Source organism: Larus michahellis, chromosome 1, assembly GCF_964199755.1.
Source record: "Larus michahellis chromosome 1, bLarMic1.1, whole genome shotgun sequence".
In the NCBI taxonomy this organism is placed as follows: Eukaryota; Metazoa; Chordata; class Aves; order Charadriiformes; family Laridae; genus Larus; species Larus michahellis.
In genome coordinates this window covers 151,026,313-151,045,869 of record NC_133896.1, presented here as the reverse complement: position 1 = coordinate 151,045,869, position 19,557 = coordinate 151,026,313, and the positions used below count along the sequence as shown (strand labels likewise).

Below are 19,557 nucleotides of genomic sequence, written 5' to 3'. Positions count from 1 at the left end.
TTTCTCCTTAGACACCTGACCAAGCACCTCCTTGTGCTGAGTTACCGCTTCAACCTGAGCTAGCTGCCTGAAGTCGTGGGTGAACGAAGTGTGCCCACCTCCTCTGGTTGCCCTGGCACCAGACCAGCCTTGGTGGGGTGATGTGCACAGTGACCCCAGAAGTGATGCCCCTCTCCAAGATGTAGCAGAGCCATGGGACGCAGTGAGGGCTTAGCGGGGCAATACCCCTACCCAAACGCCATTTTAAGCTCTTTGAAATATTTGCCTCAGCCCAGTGAGTCGGGAGCGTGTCTTTGCAACCGCCAGCAGCAGAAATCTGACAAGTGTTACCAGCACGGCCCTTTGTGGCTCGAGTGGCTTGCCCTCTGTCTCTGGCCTCCTGATCTGCCGGGACACCCACTTCTTGTTTTTTCATCCACCCACTCTTAATGCAGGCCCCCAGCCCTCTCCTAGTCCTTGAGTTCATCAGCCCTTTGAAGAGCTGTGGTCACCATCAGCCCTTTATGCTGTCAGGGAGCTTCTTCCCACTGCGCGTTAGGAAATCCCTGTGCTGAACAAGAAGACAGGGTGTGAAATGCTGATGTAAGGGGGTGCAGTTCCCTTCTCATGTACACTCATCTCAAAAAAGTCAATTTGCTGTGTCATGGCGTGAACGGGAGCAATTTGGTTCATTCAGTTCAGTTTTTAACTTTTCAGCACTCCTGGTACCAAACGCCACGGGAGGGCTGGTGGGATGCTGGCTTATCACCCCCGGTGAAAGCAGTGCTCCTGCTCTCCAGAGTTTTCTGGGGAACTGGTGGGGGATTTCTTGGCCTCCGTCGGGCTGCATGGTGGCTCTTTAATGGCTGTGTGAAATTAGTCACCTCAGGAGGAGTAATTTTTAAGTTTCTGGAACTAAAGGCACAAGTTTTTGCAAGAACGGAAAGGTTAAGCTGCCTTGTTTGGGGTTGATACACTTTGCTATAAATCCTGTAAAGGGCAGAAAATTAACACGTGTGAAGAGGTTATTACAAGAGCAAAACCATAAGCAACACCTGTGTGAATGTGCATATTAGGATATATAAAAATCAGCAGCTGAGGAGCTGCAGTGGAGAGACATGCTCTAACAGAGAAGAGGAGCTCAGGTAATGACAGCGAATGGAACAGGGAATGGAATTGGTGTGTATTCTAGCAAATACAGGCTCTGAAATGACAAGAAAAACATTTCTCTCTACATAAAAAAGACATCGCTTTAATGCTGTCCTGGCTACAGCTGAAAAGAAAGATATCTTTTTTTTTTTCTTTTATTTTTTCTTCCAAAAGAAGTTGCTTTTTCAGTTGTGTCAGGCTATTTTGCAATATGGCTGTTTTCCAGCAGCGAAATAGACTTTGATGCAAACATAGCAGTTTCTTGTGTCAAAAAGACTCCCCTGGCATCGGTGGTATAGATCCAACCAAAAGCCAAATCCCTCGCAGAGCAGCTTAGAGAAGAAAGAAATGTCAAAAGAATACTTAGCCAAATCTTTTAGAATAGCTTCGTCTGAAATTAAGGAATTGGGTGTGTGCACTGACACAAATGCACGTAGTGCTTTAATAAACAAAGGGAAATATGTAGGCCAGGGTATACTAAACGCCATACGCGTTTGTAAAGCCTTTCTCAAAAATAACTGGTGTTTTATACATGAGCAAAGATACAACAGTGTGGAATTAACTATGCATGCATAAGCAATGTTATAAAACAATGACACTGTTGTATACGGGGGGTGTTATCTCCCTGTGTAAAGTTGTTTGGATTCGTTTTGAGTATGTTTGCTTTTAAAATACGCAGGGAATCCACAAGTCAGCTTTGCTTGCTGTTAGAGGTATGACTTTCAAAAGGCTCTAATATTCTGCCTCTGACCTTTCGCCTGCACAGATGTATGGCAAGAGTAACCACTCTTTGCAGTGCTTGCAGGCATAAGATGTTCATTTTCAGGTACGAGATTTAAATGTTATAAAGAGCCTCTGCTATATTTTGTGCGCACAAAGGCTTTTAGATTTAAAGGAAACCGGTACAATATCTGAGGCCATCTCTAAAAAAAAATCAATCCCTAAATCTCAGGGTAATGTTTCAGTATGTCTTTGCTGTGGTTATCCATATAAGCAGCGCATACACCCCCAGATACAGTTGAATACACCGAGTGTTTCTGTCTGTCAACAGACAGAAATAGGTGTGTATTTCTCTTTCACTTTCTATGTGTGTGTATAAACCAATGCACAATAACAAGTCAATCACAGATCTCCTTTTGTACATAAAGATTAATGTTTTGTCTTCATCTTATTGTTCACACAACCAGTTTGACACGCATTAAAGGATAATATCCAGCTATCAATGAGAAGTGTACACATTCGTTTCCACAATATTTAGGCAGAATAAGTTTGATCTATAAGATCAGAGCTTTGGTCTTAGGAAAAAAAAAAAAAAGCTGCTTTAGGAAGATACTGAAGGAAAGAGATACCTGCATTTAATGGGGCTGCAGCAGGGGAATTTCGCCCCCTTAGGGACCACTGGGCAGCCAGCCCTGCCGCTGTCAGAGCCAGCGGAGAAGAGCTGGCGTGATCCTGATCTGTGGGAGGGAATCGAGCAGGTGGCTGTGGTTCACTTGGCTTCAGGGCTTATCTTTGGTGCTCAGTCTGGAAGCTGTGGAAATGGTGAAGAACACAGATGGAGCGGCTGGTCTTGCTTTTTGGTGGCTGTAGGAAGGAGGTGAAGGGAGGGCTTCAGCAGCCTCTGGGTGGGTTTCAAGTGGCAGCAGACGACTTCGGCAGCCTACATTAAATGCTAGCTTTAATACATGGTGACATTATGCACAGAGCAGCTTGACAAGTTCTGACCTGGTATCTTCCCATTGTTGGTGACTTATCCCAAGGAGAAGAGGCTTGCTTGTCTTTCAAAAAGCCTCAGGCCAAGCCAGCTCCAAGGAAACCAGGGAAAGATGCAATCACGAGGTTAAAACTGAATGAACAAGAGACAAATCGCTGCCAGCAATATCCTTTATTAGCTTATGAAGTTATTAAGTAACGAGCTGAATAGCATATTGTTTAAAATAACACGTTGTAGTAAGAACTGAAGAATATGATTCAGATTTTAGTTTTATTCAGAAAATCTCATGAGTATAACACAGAAGTGAGAGGCTCAGCCCTGCCTCACCAGAGGAGAAGTGAAACACGGGGCGTTTGCGGTGGCTGTGGCCTGTGGAACTCACACAGCTTCGATGGAGGATGCCACTGCTTGCATTACGTACCATGTTGTCTCCCTAAAAGTGGCATTTACCAGCTGGGAACTGTTGTGCTAGCTGCTGTACATGTGACATGCTGCATAAGCAGGAATTAGATTGTGCTTTTGAATACTTTTGGTTCCACTCTGACTAGCTGCTTCCTTAAAAGTTGTGCTTTGCCACGTGGTGCACCGTAAAAGCATGCAGACTACCTCATCATCACCGGATGAGATAAGATAGGGAGGGCTTGTTCGAGGTGATCAGACAGTCACTGAACTGAGGAAGAAGAATGCGCAAGCAGCACTTCTTTTGTGAGTCACTTCCTGAGAAAGATTTTGGCCTCTTGGTTCCCCTCAGGGTACCAAGAGCTTCACGGAGAGTCTCAGGTCACCTTAAACTGACAATTTACTTCACCATATTGTCTCCTGGATTACTTCACCACCTTTCATCCTTCTGGTTGGAACAACAGTGCACGTATGCTGCCAAGAAATCTTCTCTAGTTGGAGATGGGAGGATGTAAAGGACCTCTGGGCAATGGGAAAGATAATAAATAGTGAATACACCTCTCCTAGCCCTTACAGTAATTCTGGCTGACAGATGAGGTAGCAGATCCTGCAGGGGTTGCATCTGATGTTTTTTTGCTGAAGAGAAGGCATTTCCCCTGCCTGCCTGGCTTTCTGCAGCAAGGACTCTCACAGGAACAAGGGCAGAATGTAATTGCTTAAAGAAACAAGAAAGCCCCTCCCGGAAGCAAATCAGCTCTTGATCCTCTGTAGGTGATACTACTCTGCTGTCCTAAGTCAGGCCCGGACGGATACATATAACAACTTTAAAGATGATGATAAAGAGCTTTTATTCCCTACTATCACAGGGGCATTCTGATACCATCTCTTATGGGATGATACTTGGCTCTAATTTGGCTGCCTTCTAATTGGCATGACTAGGATGTCTGGCGTCTCATCAGGGAGAACTGTCTGAAGAGCCAAAGTGCTCGATGCCTTCGTTAAGAGTATCTGCCTTATGAAAAACATTGTTATAATAGCGGCCTCCAGACATATCACTGCGGGACTGGGAACCCTGTTGTGCTAGGCATTGCACATCAAAATAACAGAAAGATAAATCCTAAATTCATGAGGATGACAGGGAAACAGGAGCACAGGTAGCAATAAGACCATTATGCGTAGCGCAGTAAATAGAGCCTGGGCGTAGCAGTCATTTTGTCGGTATTGATTGTGTGGTGGGAGCAGAGGAAGACGATGTGTGGTTCAGTTGCTGTTTACAGAAAGCTCCTGTGGTGTGACAGGGGAAATGGGACAAAACACAAGGGGTGACTTTGCATCACAGAGACTAAGTACATCACTAGAAGCGTCAAGGCAGAAGCCAGGTTCCCTGTATTGTGGAAAAGCTGGTGGGTGGATTGAAAAGGTCCTTTAGGGTAAAGACGTTGGTGTTTGTGAGCGCTGAGACATTACAGACAGCGAAGGAAGGTAAAAAGGTGATGGAAAAGGATGTGTGTGGTCGTGTGTCTGTAGCTGCACAGTCAGAAAAGAAGCAGACCAGTCTTCTCTGGGCTGAGAAGAGGCCTGTACGTGGCGGGAAGGGATATGTTTGATGGGATGGATTTACAGGATGAGTCTGGCAGGGCACAAGGAGGCTTCAATGGGGAAACATCTTCATAATACTGAGCCTGTCTTTGGATGGTTATTCGTCACAGGATGCTAGGAAAATGAGTTGACTAATTCAGATAGAAGGTAACTAAAGTGAAAAACTACTTTATGTACTGCATGAGGGATCGTCACCTCTGAGGAAGACTAGACATCGCCATCACCTTCAGTAGTGGCAGTCAGTCTGTGTATCACAGCAGTGCTTTGGGAACTGATGAAGCGCGGCAACTGGCTTTACTGGGCGATGCACTAACAGGTCCTGCCCAAATTGCTCATGACCTAAAAAGGTGCAGATGGGTTCAAGGACAAGGCCTACAAACAAAAGAGAGAATGAGGTGGCAGATGCATTAGCAGGCATTGCAGCAATTCAACTGAATTGATTCAATTCAATCGCAGCAATTCAATATAAGTTCCAACTATGTCTTGGTCAAGAGCAGTCAAATCAAATGATAACTGGTAGCACGGGGAATTGCTATAAATATCATGACGTTCCTATAAATATAGTCTTGGTGAGGCTGTTCATTGGGTTGATGCAAAGCTACTGAGTGCTAACTAATGATTCACTGTCATATTAGATGGTGGCCATCTTAGGTCTGACACTATTCAGTATATTTAGGGACATGGGTGACAGAATTAAGTGTGTGCTTATTACATTTGCAGGTATTACCAAGCTGGAACGCCTGTGGGCACACTGGAGGACAGTAGCAGAAATCAGGGTTATCTTTAGAAGTGGAAACATAGTTTGAGAAGAATATTTTCATTACAGACAAGTAGAAAGTTCTGTTATGTGTGCAAAAATAATCCAATGCGTAGATACAAAGGGGGGGTAGAAGAGGAGATGTAACACGATCTGGAGCTCACAAACTAAATACAAAACAGGAATAAAATAATTCTGCAAGAAATTCATCATACTGACTGATGTGCACAGGAGACCATCTCAGGTGAAGTGGGCTAGTCCTTCCACTTCAGCGGATGCTAGCACCATTTCACCTCAAGCGCTACGTGCCAGTTTTGAGCACCACATTTTGAAGAAGATTTGGACCAAATTAGGACAATTCCTACAAAAGCAAGAGTGACCTAGAGAATGTGACTAATCAGAAAAGTTTTAAAAATGGTGAAAACATGGTCTAAGTCTTCAAATGCATAAAAGGCTGCCACAAGGAGGCTGTGAGTAATCTGATTGTGTCCATAGTGTATAGGGGAAGAAGTCTGGGATTTAAATTAAAGCAAGGAAGATGTAACTTACCCAATAGGGAAAAAATCATGTAGTAAAAGATGAGACAAGCCATAGGATAGGTTGTCTAGGAAGACAGAGGTCTGTCACATCTTTGGAGGATTTTAGGAACAGGTTAGATATATATTTGTCAGGAAACAGTTGATGTGAAATTGATCTTGCAGCTGATCTTGCCTAGATGGCATCTTGAGATCTCTCCCAGTCTCATTCTCTATCATCCTGTAAAATGAGACAAAAATGAAGCAAGGGCAGACGGTGAAGGGAAGAAGATTATGGGAGGAACAGCTGTTGGCGTGGAAGGACGGGGCATAGGTGGGATGCAGAGAATTGTAGTAACTTGCCATGCAAGAGGGAGGGAAGCTCCTTCAGTGTCCAGGGGCCCTGCTTTACTGTGCTGCATTTGCACAGCTGGACTTTCCGTCTTGTTTTTTTCAGAGGTTTCCCTGCAAGATCACATGAGGTGAAGGTGAAGGGAAATGCAGGCATCACCTGGCAAAACGTCTTGCTTTGGCCTTAAAACAAAACTTGTGTTTTCTCTTGTTGTGGTTTTTAGCTGACATAGGCTTTACAATGTTTTCTTGATCAAATAACTAGTCTGTCTCTGGTGAGGTACAACAGTGACTTGAGAAAATCCCTGAGCAAAGAGTTTGTGGGCTTTCATAATGTGCCTGAGTTTGCAGACTCCAGCTCTTGGGAGAGCATCATCCCTTTCATCTCCCATGCCTTCGTGAGGCATCTCAAACATGCTTTTGGACACGTTGGCCTGCCTTCCTGATCAGGGCCACATTCCTCTAAACTAGCCTACAGCCTTCCAGAAACGCGTCTGACAGCTGCACGGGGTCCTGTGGATGGGTGGCCCAGCCCTACGCCAGCGCAGTAGCTGAGCCCAGAGGGACTCTGGGGCTGACTAGATAACAAACTTTTCCTAGGGACAGGACCGTGCATGATTTGAGGATGAGAAGCTTAACTTCTACTCCTAAATAGTCTTCCATAAATTTGGGTACATTAGTGGCCAGAAACAGCTGTGAAAGGTTAAATCATCTTTCCTTATGGCTCTAATATGGTTCTAAGGGTGTTAGTACTGTTCTTGTTCCTCTTTTAAACCACACAGAGGCTCCACATCAGTTGGAAAACTGAATTTTGGGTGCAGCGTGAGCCAACGAAGAAGTGGAGAACCTGGGTGCTGGAGCCAATGGAGGAGCTAAGGCTCTTCCCTTGATCCACTTCTGTTCAGTGTATAGACAGGATTTCCCTTCACAGAGTACTGAATCGAGGGTATTTCATTTCCCCATACCTCTGGATACTGCTTGTCCCTGGGTAGCAGTTGTGAGGACAGCAGGGTAGCTCTTTTGACCCTTTACTCTAGGAACAGCGGGTGGTTTTTTTTCTTACCTCATCGACATCTCAGTTTTGGTGGAGCACGATGAAAGTGACTGGTCCCGACAGAGAGCGCGGTCAGCATCAGCAGGGATAAGTCAAAGTAAACCTCATGTCAAAACACGGTTAATTAACCCTGTCGTTTTCGCAGTATTCCTCTGTGTTCGGCTGCTGCAGACTGTTGTGCTCAGTCACCCACAGCACCTGAGGCACCAAGGGGCTGTGCGAGGGGGGTTGCTCCTAAAGGGGTGGAAGGAAGGCAGGAACCAGAGTAAGGCGTCGGCTGCTGCTGCGTGGGCATGGGACGAGCGGGAACTGAGGGCAGCCCCAGCCCGAGGGTTGGGGGTTGCCTTTGCCACACCATGATCCAGCCGTGTCCAGCTTTGAATCAGCTGCTGCTTGTCCCTAAGAGGCCACGAAGCAGATGGGAGGAGGGAGCAGGAGGGGGAACATTGGAAAATGGGTAGATTAATGAAACTCAATTCATGTTTCTGCATCTCCCTCACGTGAGGGCAGTGACACTGCAGCTCTAGCCGAACAAAGATGCAAAGGGTTTTTCATCAGTAGAACGGTAACTTAGGACAGTGAGCACAGGCAGATTGCTCTCTGGGGACCAAAGTAAACAGAATTCCTATTTACCCAGGCTGGTCACACATCCTGGGACCAATCAACACATCGAGCAAGTGTGAGCTGAAGCTAATTACGACTCTCTTTCATATAACCATGTACATAAATAATCTGTCAACAGAGAGAAGCGTGCCTTCACCCATGGCTGCTGGAGAGTCCGGAAGAGATCCTGACAGTCCCGCAGAGCCAGCCTGGATTTCCATCGCAAGGCAAAAGCAGAGGGGTGTGCAGCAGGAGCAGGAACTCGACAGAGAAAAACTTGTGGCTCCAGATGTTAAGTCAGATACAGAGAAACAGAATAAAGAGAAGGAACGAACAGAGGTACTTACAATACAAATTTGTGATGCTTTCGTATCACCTTCCTGTAGTATTCTTTGGATCTACTGCTATATTACCAGTCATACTGTAATGATTACAGATACTTAATGAGTATAATCATAAGTAACAAAGGCTCTTGGAAATGTGTTACAGATTCAGAGTCCTCTGATTGTTCAGATATGTAATTTTATATCTCCAAGAAATCCTGGAACTATGCGAGGTGTGTAAAATGTCTTGGGTGCCCAATACATACTTACCAGATCTAATGCGTGTATTGCATGCTAAAACACCCCCAAAGAGGTGCTAAATTGTACAGTCTCAGATCTCTCTCAATACAGAGAATATACACTTTCTTTAACTATCCCTCTCAGCACAGCATTTCATTGAACATTGTATACATCCTGGCTGATTTAATACTGAATGAACAGCTCGGTCCCAGAAGCTCCTAGGTAACAATTTTTAGAGCCTTGAGAAGTGAAACAGAATAAAAATAACTTTTGCACTTACAGACAGTGCCAAGATATAAATTCTGTTCTGTGTATATGGATAACTCGGATGCCCGTGTGGTGCCGTGAATACGGGCTGACGCTGCCTCTTCAGAGATCCCATGCAAAAGAGGGAGATACCTGTAGCAAATGATCTTCCCCGATGACAAAGCCGTGGTAGCAGAAGTGCTTGGCATTAATCCAGGGTACTAACAAGGCTTCCCTGGTCCTGGGCTAGCTCACGGAGGCAGCAGCGTGCGAGTGCTGCCTGTATCGCCTCCTGCGCAGCTAAGAACTCTGCACTGATGCAGGAGCGTGTGTGTCCTATACCAGCACAGCATTCCCAGTGCAAATGGCCTACTTTCTTGCCTCAGATGGTACCGTTAGAAACCCAGATAGCTGTATTATATCCTGGAATAAAAGAAGATCTCTAGGTGATGAAAAATAGCGGCAGTTAGATTAACAAGAAATAATACCTAATAAAATGTCTAGACAAGATATGAACTGCAATAATGCTCAACATTGTCACAGCACTTAAAATACCAAGGGTTTAAATGATCCCAAAATACAGTTTCTGTGTCAGAATAGGAAACTCCAGCTTTTAGCTGGCAATGTTCCCTAAAATTCATGCCATGCATTTTATTTCCCTATATCAGCTAACAGAGGAACATGCCAAGATGCTCCTGACTGCAGCGTGTGAGGTTTGGTGCCACTGTACTACTCCCACCTTTTCCTTCTCCCACATGGCACCAGGCACTATCACTTCAGGGTAGTTTTTGATACTGGCAAGAAAATCCGTTTCTTTTTTTATGGAAAATCCATTTACCATCAACCGTACAAAAATACAGTGCCCTAACCCACAAAATTTGGGAGGTGGAAGGGAAATAGAAGTGAATAAAGCCGTTTCCAAATCCTATATCCTAAATGTTACCCCTGTGTTAGTAGACGTGTGCAAAGGGCTTGGAATACATTTGGCACTGAAGACTATAATAACCTACTCATAGGTACCATTATGAATAACGGATACGGAGGGATGGTTTTAATTTGTAAAGTTGAGTATCATGGATGCTAACATGAAACCACTGGAGCTTTCTGAACAGGTATCGGCTCAAGTGAGAGGGCTGGGACCAATGTGTGATGAGCATGTGTGGTCTTTGCACTGTGACAGGCACCACATCCACTCCCTTTGCTCCTGTCCTAAACTGGTCTCATTCTCTCTGCGTTACTTGGATTTTATCCCTCTCTATGCCTAGGAGTCACTGAAGCAGCAGTGGAGCAAACCTTCACACTTGGCACCTAAAGCCACTTCTGAAGAACAGAGGAAAGAGACAAAGTCTGAAGTGAAGGAGCCGCTGCTGAGAACCAATTCACTGTCACATTATGTCCCTGGTATGAAATAAAATGCTTAAAATGTAGCTTGTTATCTCACAACTTTGTCAGAAGAAATCCTCCTTGAGTGCGCTGGAAGAGGAGTGGGGGCTAGATCCTAATCTCTTCCCCAGCCTCATATCAGCATGGCAAACCGTTTTCTTGGCACTCACCGCTGTGGTTTTATTTGGTGCCATATTCTTTCAACCACCTTGATTACAGAGCAGTCAAAACTCACGTTGAAAGAAATGTGAATCGAGAGCGCTAGGCCGTTTCACAGGACGGGGTCCCAAATGCACTATCCCAGCGTAAATTGTAAAATGCATGCAACATTATTTTCAATAGCGTTCAATTTTAATGTGGTTTCCTCAACAAGCTGGAATGATGTGATCACAAACCGTCTTGCCCATCAGTCCTCCCACAATAACTTCGAATCTCTTTGGTAAATTAAAATTTGAAAGAAGGGCAGAAGTTTGGAAGGTAATAAAATTCCTGTAAGCTGGGGGCTGGGAGGAATTCACAAATGAATGCCCTTGCTAATGAAAAGACTCTCTTCTTTGGCCTGGTGTTAACACAGGGTACAGCAAGGAATCCGGGTCATCATGTTGGTTTTGGTAAGTTTAGGGACCAAAAGATACTATTAATGAGAAAAACACTATATTCTGTTGAGCATGGAACCGTTATTGCCTCAGGGCCGTAGTGCAGAAGAAGCTTCCATGTGAAATGTAAAGATTTTCTACTGTAGGGCAAGGCACGGTTAGTTTTTAATGAAAGAGGCAGGCTGTACGGCTGCACAGCAAGCGAGTATGTGTTCATGTGTTTTATTCACAGTAGCTCCGTCACCAGCACCGGTGGATAAAGAGGAAATAAGCCACTTTAAGAAAGCCAGTAATGCTGCTCCGGATCAGCCATCGTGGATGGAACTGGCCAAAAAGAAATCGCAAGCTTGGAGTGATATGCCACAGATTATAAAATAGAACGATGCAAACAAATAGCATCTTTCACAATTAAGTCAACTACTTAACTGAACTTCTACAGACCAGCTAATCACAGGGAGGAGTCTCTTGATACAGGAGAAGGGTTTTATTACACAGCTGTGGAGGAAGTGTGCAATAGGTGCAGTCAAAAAGTTTACCTTCAACTTTGTAGCAATCAGGATTGCAATGGCAATGGATTACTTAAATTATGCTAAGGACATACTTACACTTTGGAAAATAAAACTTTTACCTTATGTATTTCCTGTGTTTTCTGCTTTTAATGACGTTTGCATCGAAACGGGATCTTTGCTATACTTTACTGAACTTTTGTTGCTGGAAACTTCTCTTTGCTATGGTTTTCTCTGTTTACACTTATAAATTGTGCACTAACAGCATTCTGTTGATGCGTTTCACTGGAATCGCCTGACATTCTTTTTATCAAAGCTGTTTGGACCATGGAGGTATTCATGAATAGGGGCTGGGGAGTGCTCCATTAAAATGCGTTGCATGAGCTGTGTGTTTGCCTAGCTGAGCCAAGTGGTCCAGTTTCAGGGCTTAGGTTACATTTCATGAGGCACAAATACGCACATTTATGCGTGACCATGAATAAAAATTCCTCAGTTCCTTCTGTGAGCAACCTTGGTTGCACAGTGTTTGCAAGCAGGCAGGCAGTAAGGAAACTGAACTGCGGCTGGAAGCTCATCAATGCGTTCACAGTTACTTTCCTACCTGAATTTATCTGGTTGCAACTGGTTTTATGTGAAATCATCATTCTCAATTAGGAGGATAGTATGGGATAGGTTGATAGGACAGTATGAATTTAATTAAAAAATAAGAATTTAAATGCTTTTAACTAGAGTACAAACTGAAATGCTGGGAAAAACTGTGAACTTCAGTTGCGATGTCAACTTCACATATCTCCCCCTACATAATCTTAATTATTCTTATTAAAAAAATAGTGATGTATAGCATCTCTGTACTTTACTACCTTTATATAAAATTCTCATGCTCATCGGCCTGCGTCTCCCACAGCAGTTGGGGACTCCTGCTCTTGAAGTCTCCTAGGCTCTTCACCTTCACCTGTTTAACGAGACCGACAAGAGAAATTATTCTGCTTATTGACCAAAATCATTCTGAATATATTTTAAGACCTCCCCATGAGTTAAAAGAAGCTGACAACAAATCCCGTTAGCTAATTTCTTTGGAACAAAATGCCCCACTGCTAAGACAAACATTTAACTTAGCGTACGTATATATGTGCAAAGTAATACCTTAGCACTGTGCTCCCTAGGTTTATTTATGTATATATTTGTGATTTTTGTTTTTCTTGTTGCATTAACATTCTTTTTGCAAAAATTTAGCGAGACTTTAGGAAGCACAGGATTTCCTAACACCTGCCTTTGCAGTTTCCAAATCGTGTTTTCTCTAAGGAGGGAGGGAGGGAGGAAACTCCGTCGGTAATGACAATTGCATTTTGTAATGAATAAAGAAAGGCGGCGTTGGAGCATGTGAATATCCAAGACACTGATCCCAGTTTTCAGGCAGGTTGTCTTTCATTGTCAAAAACAGGACGAGGAAAAACAAGTTTTATATTATTTGTCAAAGCCTTTGGATAAAGCCAGTCAGCCACCATCGCTGCTGAGGGCCTGATGCGGCCGCTGGACAGACGAGCTCCAGCCCATCTCAGGTCCCCACGCAAACTGGTTTCTGCCAACTGGCCCAGGGTTTTCTCCTTTATGCAGATCACAAAAGGCAGCGTGGATGTCCCCGCTGAAATGAGAAGTGGCAAGACAGCTCTCTGGTAAGCAGATCCACAACAGAAATAGTAACTTAATTACGGGACATGCAACCTTGGGCTCAGTTGCCCGAAGGTTGGTTGTGTAACCAACTTTCAAGTTGCTGCCCCATAAGCAAGCAAGAACTCTCCTTAATCTCAAGTGATTTTTTGGGGGTATTCAAATCATACTCTAGGACCTACAGTAGAAATAGGTACATTTTTCAGATACGATAAAAAACATCTTAACTCCCTCTCTCTCCAAAACACCCTTTCTGTAATAAACAGCTCAATAGCATAAAGTGTAATTTTAAGATAAGCTATTACCTTTTGTAGCAATCATGAAAAAAAAAACGGTTTCTGTATTAAAGGAATATAATATATAAAAAAAGACCAAATTTGTTTCCTCTAATTATCGCCACTCCATGCAAAGAGCACAGTGTTTTCAGGCAATGGTCTGTCTCCATCCAATTCTCTCCCGTTTTAAAATGATTAAAACCGTGTTGAATCATGACTGACTTCTGGAGCATGACCTGTGCAGCTGTATGGGGAAGAGTAGAAATCTCTTTGACTATCTCATGTTTTCATAGATGGATGCTCAGGAATAACGGAGACGGAAGGCGGAGGTATCATGGCAAGACCTGCAGAATCTCAAGGAGAACAAGCCCCGTGTCCCCCGCCTTGCAGACGCGTCAAGGAGAGGAGGGGAGGGGGGACCAGCTCTTCACCAAGAGCAGCCTGACTCCTGGTGCAGTATTTGGGATCTGAATTTGGGAGCATGCTGAGGTGGAAAGTGCGGGACAGACATCAGCCTGTGTTTTGCCATGGACTGATACGTGGTCCAGATATTGCTGCCTTAGGGTTTCCATTCACTTTTGTTTTTTAGCACCAAGTGGGTGTGAATGACCGCCATGAGTGGTGGCAGCTGGCTTTGTGGAGCCTTTTGAGCCGGTGAGCAACCTTCACCTGACCTCCAAGGGAATGGGGCTGAGGCCCCACAGGCTGCTCAGACCTATGTGAAATGAACTCTGTATTGACCAATTCTGCTGTAATTAGGGAGGAATTTTAAGTATCTCAGAATATGCTTCGGAGATGTGGTAATATGATGTTCTTCTTTTCACGATTGCCAAGGGAGGTTGTTGACACCAAAGGTTTAGATGACTTCAAAAACCTGCTAGACAAATCAGTGGAAGACAAAAATCCATCAAGTGCCGCTCACCATGAAAGCCAGGCCCTTGGCCTGGGAGATTGTGAAAGGCTTTGGGAGGCCGTGTGACTGATGGACTCGTCATATTCTTCCTATTCTCCTTCCTATTCGTGTCATATTCACTTTATATTCTCCTACTGCTGCCAATGGCCCAGGCCTTTGTGCAAGAGAAGACACTTGGCTACCTGGACCTCTGATCTGATTGACTAAGGGGAGTTTTTATTTTCTCATGGCGTTGGTCTGTGCCCAGGTTTCTTCACTGTAAGTCAAAGGGTCGTGCAAGTAGGTCTTGCTATAGCTGTTTTGTCAACAGGTAGGCAGGAAATAGCTTTAGAGCCCATGTATTCTTCCTTGGACAAATGGCTCATTTGTGGCAATGGGAAGATGCAAATACAAATATATTTTTCTTCTCTGTATGAACAGTGATTTATGTTTCACACTCAATACCACCCAAAGAACCTTTCACGTCTGATCAGCTTTCCTAAGGACGTCAGATGTACTTTTCCAGCAGAGAAGCAATATGACTGACTCAGGCTGATCCATTTTGCTCAGGCAGCTGCAATATATAGCGTTGGGGTATAACATCTAACAGTGAAATAAAATGCAAAAATTCACCCTTTGTTCGTGACTCATGCACATAAACTAACAGAGTCTGAATTACAGTCAAAGAACAACAACAAAATGGACTTGAAAAATAGAGGAGTTTCTCCCAGAAGTGCTGCATGATACATCTTTGGCTTTCCGTTTAACGAGCAAGGTGACAGTCTGTGAGCAGTCGTCCTTCCCAGCGGTGAAGGACCGCGCACAATGCCAATGAAATTGTGTATCAGGCGTCTTTCAGTGCAAAAACTCTAGGTTTGATGACTTACACAGTTTACTAGTTGGATTATCCTAATTAGCTACCTCACAATGGAGGTAGTAATTTTAAGTAAAAAATGACAGCTAAATTATTTTTAATGTACAGCAAAGTGCAATTAATTTTTAAGGCCAAAATATCCCTCTGGCCTTTACTTTGATATGGTGTTTTGCACTGTGTTGCCTTTGACAGTAAAAACGTTTACTAAATCTGTTCTATTTTTTTTTCCAAGATGAAGAGGAATATAAAATCTTGTTGCCAGTGAAAATATCCAACAGCAGCGAAGGAAGCAGCTTGCTGTAATTTTGCAATGCCATTAATTCCCTCTTAGTCTCGAGGAACATAATAAACTTGCCAAAATGTTTGCTTTGTATACACGATGAGCACTCTGCTGTGGGTAACAAAGGTTTAATTACAGGATTTTGTGTTTGCGGTTAGAAGATAACTTTTGTACTGTTATAGAGTCCAAAAAGAAAAGAAAAAAAAAAAGCCATTTGTGAGCACTGGGCAGCGCTACATGTCTCATAAAACCCCAGGGGGGAATGTAACCCTGTGTGATCCAGCACAGAGTGACTGCAAAGGGATTAACTCTTGTAGAAGGCATTTCAGTTCCAAGTGGGCACAGGTCTCAGGCTCACGTATTCCTGATGTTCACCAAGCCGCTCAACAGGCGACAGGAACCGTTGAGGTTTTTATAGCCTGGGATGTGTTATTGTCTGGCTTCACACAATAAATACCATTTGAAGATTTTTATGGATTATTACTCCCAGTTCTCTGCCTCATGTTACTCTCTGAAGCTGGAGACTGATGGGACACGTATTCACACGGTTCATTCAGCTCTTCTTCCTTTGCAGTAACTTGCAGCACCTTTGCTTCATCTGCAGATTCTAATTCTCTACGTACACTGGCTGCATTCCCAAAAGAAAACCTCTCTAGCTCATCTAAGGCAGCTTAAATGGAGGTCATTCAGAAAAATGTTGAACTATCTCCCTCTCTGGGATCCCAAATTGCTCTCTTAAGAACTGTTAGGAATGCAGCTAAGAGTGTGTAAGATTTTACCAAAGCAAAGTGATAGAGGACAATTTTCACAGAATCACAGAATGGTTTGGGTTAGAAGGGACCTTAAAGATCACCTAGTTCCAACCTCCCTGCCATGGGCAGGGACACCTCCCACTAGACCAGGCTGCTCAAAGCCCCGTCCAGCCTGGCCTTGAACACTTCCAGGGATGGGGCAGCCACAACTTCCCTGGGCAACCTGTTCCAGTGCCTCACCATCCTCAGAATAAAGAATTTCTTCATAATATCTAATCTAAATTCCCCTTCTTTCAGTTTAAAACCATTACCCCTCATCCAATCGTTACACTCCCTGATAAAGAGTCCCTCCCCATCTCTCCTGCAGGCCCACTTTAGGTACCGGCAGGTTGCTCTAAGGTCTCCCCAGAGCCTTCTCTTCTCCAGGCTGAACAACCACAACTCTCTCAGCCTGTTTTCCTTCCTTCCATCTCACACACCTTCACATTGAGTACTTTCATTGTTGATTTCTTTTTCCTTTGTTTATTTACTTATTTGCATATGAAATGGTGTATGTTGCAGGTTCCTAATTCCACTGAAGCCTATTCAAGGATGCTGAGCCAAGTACTGTGGTATCTGAGGGCCTCTTAACTCATTTTACCCAAATATGGTTTGATTTCTAAAGTTTAGAATTGACATGTAATTTATTACCCTGCCTTTGAAAGTCAACTCTGCCTGAGAAACATTTTAATAAAAAAAGAAAAAAGAAAGAAATCTCTGTTCACTGTCTACTGGAAAATGGCACTTTGCACCAGCGGGTCCTGTGATGATTACCAGCATGTGGCTTCCACACTGTCACTTGTCACCCGTGCCAGCAACTCAGGGATGACAAGGCAACTGGGCCACCCATGCTGCTCTTGGGACAAACCGTGAAAAAGCATGGCCCCATCAGAGATGGCAAGGAGGCAGAGGAATCTGGCAAGACCCTCCTATTCCCAACCACCACCCGTGCTGGCCCTCCCCAACCAGCAGCTGGTATCAGACCGCATTGAGATGAGGCAACGATACTTACTTGACTCTGGGCTCCAACTCCAGGCATGGCACTGCTTGTGCGAGTGACAGCCCAAGGTGCTATAAAGATTTCAGCACCATGTCAGAAACTGGAGGTCTCTGAACTGCAGAGTCAAGTTTGTCCCAAAGTCATGCTCTGGTGATCATGTCTCCCAAAGAAATCCTATTCCCATATTATTTTTATTCCTTCTCCCCCTGAATGTAACTACATTATCAATAAACCCCTCCAAACCACTGCCTACATCAAAGAACCAAGCAGAACTGTCTGGGAAAGAGCAAGGAAAACACCCAGAGTTGTGACAAGAGAAGAATTCAGTTAATAACCCTTCAGAAAATAAAAGCCACCTTTCTTAGCAGAAATAACAGAGACTCCTTAATAAGCCGTTGGCTCATCCTGTCTGCACTCAGCACAGGAGATAATTTTGATGGGCAGGCTGCCTGCAGACAAGGCAGAAGAATAAGGCCCTGAGCCTGTCCAGGCAAAACAGACATCTTCCCCATCTGGCCACTCCTTTAAACAAGGGTTGACTTCTTTTAACTCCTTTGCCTCTTCCTGCAGCACTCACCCTGAGTACGCAAAAGGGATTACTTTTTGCTTAATGAAGCCTTTATTTTGAACCACAAAATAAAAGACTCCTAGGTACAAGGAGTCACTTCCCACACCCCGGCCTTGTGGCATTGCAAAGCTCACCCATATGCTCTTTCAAACCCCCGGGCTACCTGGTGGTTCAATGGTGGTTCGAAGCAAATCCAGCTCCAGCGCTCACAGGACCTGCTGGGAAACACAAGGACAAAGAAGTTGGAGCTAGAGATAACAGAGGCGACCTTTCCTGCTCAGCAGGGAATCCTCACTGCCCAGTTTCATTGCTGCTTCTTCATCCTCCTCTGTGATTTTCGGTTTGTTTCCTCAGTGTGCAGAAGCAGCCCGCAGTGGGCTGCCGGCCGCCGAAGGGTGGCTGCATTTCTTCAACATCCCATCCAGCTACTGAACTCGGTCCGTCGGTGGAGAGCAGGATGCGAGCAGCCTGGGGCAGCGGGTTGCACATCATTTTTGATGGTGGATCGTGCTGTCAGCTGCTCTCCAGAGAGACACTGAGCTTTTGAATTGCCTTTTCACGCCACAATTTCCCCCATTATTGTTGAGGATGTAATTTATCTTACCTTGTGATCGTGGACAGGAGATCGGGGAGGCAGATTTTACTGTGACCTACTTCCCTAAAGCAGGATGGGAAGGAGGGGTTTGCTTTGGCTTGGGAAAAAGGCAGTGCTTGCTGTCAGAGCCCATTTGTGTGGGCTTACATTTCATGCGGGGAAAGCAGAGGGTGGTTATTCAAACAGGGAAATTGGTGCTGGCTTCCCAATTTGCTTTTACCCCATTGCATAAACAGCTCCTCAAATCTACCTACCAAAATAAGCCCTACCTTCACCAGCTCCTGTTTCACACGACCCCCGGCACTGCGCTGTAAAATAGTGATGCCCAGACTGAGTCTTAGAAGTTAAGCCAAGGATAGCGGAGGAGAAGAGGTGTTTCCTTGGCTGCTTTTAATGTAAATGATGGACAAAAAGGGAGCCTCTTAACTGTACGCATGTCTCAGAAATTGGCTCCAGTAATTTGGAATCCTTGTTAGCAAGTAACAGATGAGTTTCGGAGCGGGCAGAAGGATACAAGTTTAATTTCTTGCATAACGTTATTGAAATACAACTGAAGTATGAAGTTGAAATTAAGAGAGAATAAAAATCTCCACCTTGTCTAAATAAAATAACCTTTGAATTTTATTCTTCTCTTATATATAAACTAATAAGTTCTAATTTTTAAAACATTTGATTTTAGAAGCAAATGCTTGCTCCCAAGACAAAGACATTCTTCCTCCCCATTCAGTGGGTGATTACTCCTATTTCTGGCCCTGAATTCTGCCTTCCCTTCAAGCAACTTAGTACAATTTGGAGCTTTTACACTTGGTCACAGAAACTGTTTTGATCAAACTGGACTCTGGTGTGTGACAAACCAGTGTCCGTCTCCTCCGCTGCAGCCTGTCAGTTTTACTCGCTTAAAACAACCTCCAGGTCTTGCCTGGTGCTGAGGACATCCCCAACACATTCAGCAACTTCAGTCCAGGCTCTGACCATTCATTTTAGGGGAACTTTTCTATTTACACACCAGAATAACTGAGGTTGGAGCCAGCCCTTCTTCCCTATCAGAAAGTGATGGTGCAGAAATGCTGCAGGAGGAACCTTTTCCCTATGAGGTCTAGGCAGATGTTTTTATTACGTGCCTCTGGCTGCTTTTCCAAATCCTATTTTACTTTTTTTCAGCCTTGTTAGGAATTGCTTAGATGAACCCCATGAAGACGC

The 19,557-nt window shown here is 44.3% G+C and overlaps 1 protein-coding gene across 6 annotated transcripts in view; it reads left to right on the top strand.

The window, feature by feature from the left end:
* The window catches only part of CRACDL (CRACD like), a 64,849-nt gene extending 53,169 nt beyond the window's left edge, over positions 1-11,680 (top strand). For 4 of the 6 annotated variants that reach the window (XM_074608865.1, XM_074608874.1, XM_074608847.1 and 1 more), the window contains 3 exons: positions 8,260-8,459; positions 10,195-10,330; positions 11,141-11,680. In XM_074608865.1, the coding sequence (XP_074464966.1) occupies positions 8,260-8,459; positions 10,195-10,330; positions 11,141-11,286 (482 nt within the window). In that variant the 3' untranslated portion in view covers positions 11,287-11,680. The remainder of the gene's footprint in view (positions 1-8,259; positions 8,460-10,194; positions 10,331-11,140) is intronic. The other 2 variants (XM_074608882.1, XM_074608856.1) reach the window with 1 other exon arrangement.
* Positions 11,681-19,557: the final 7,877 nt, after the last annotated feature.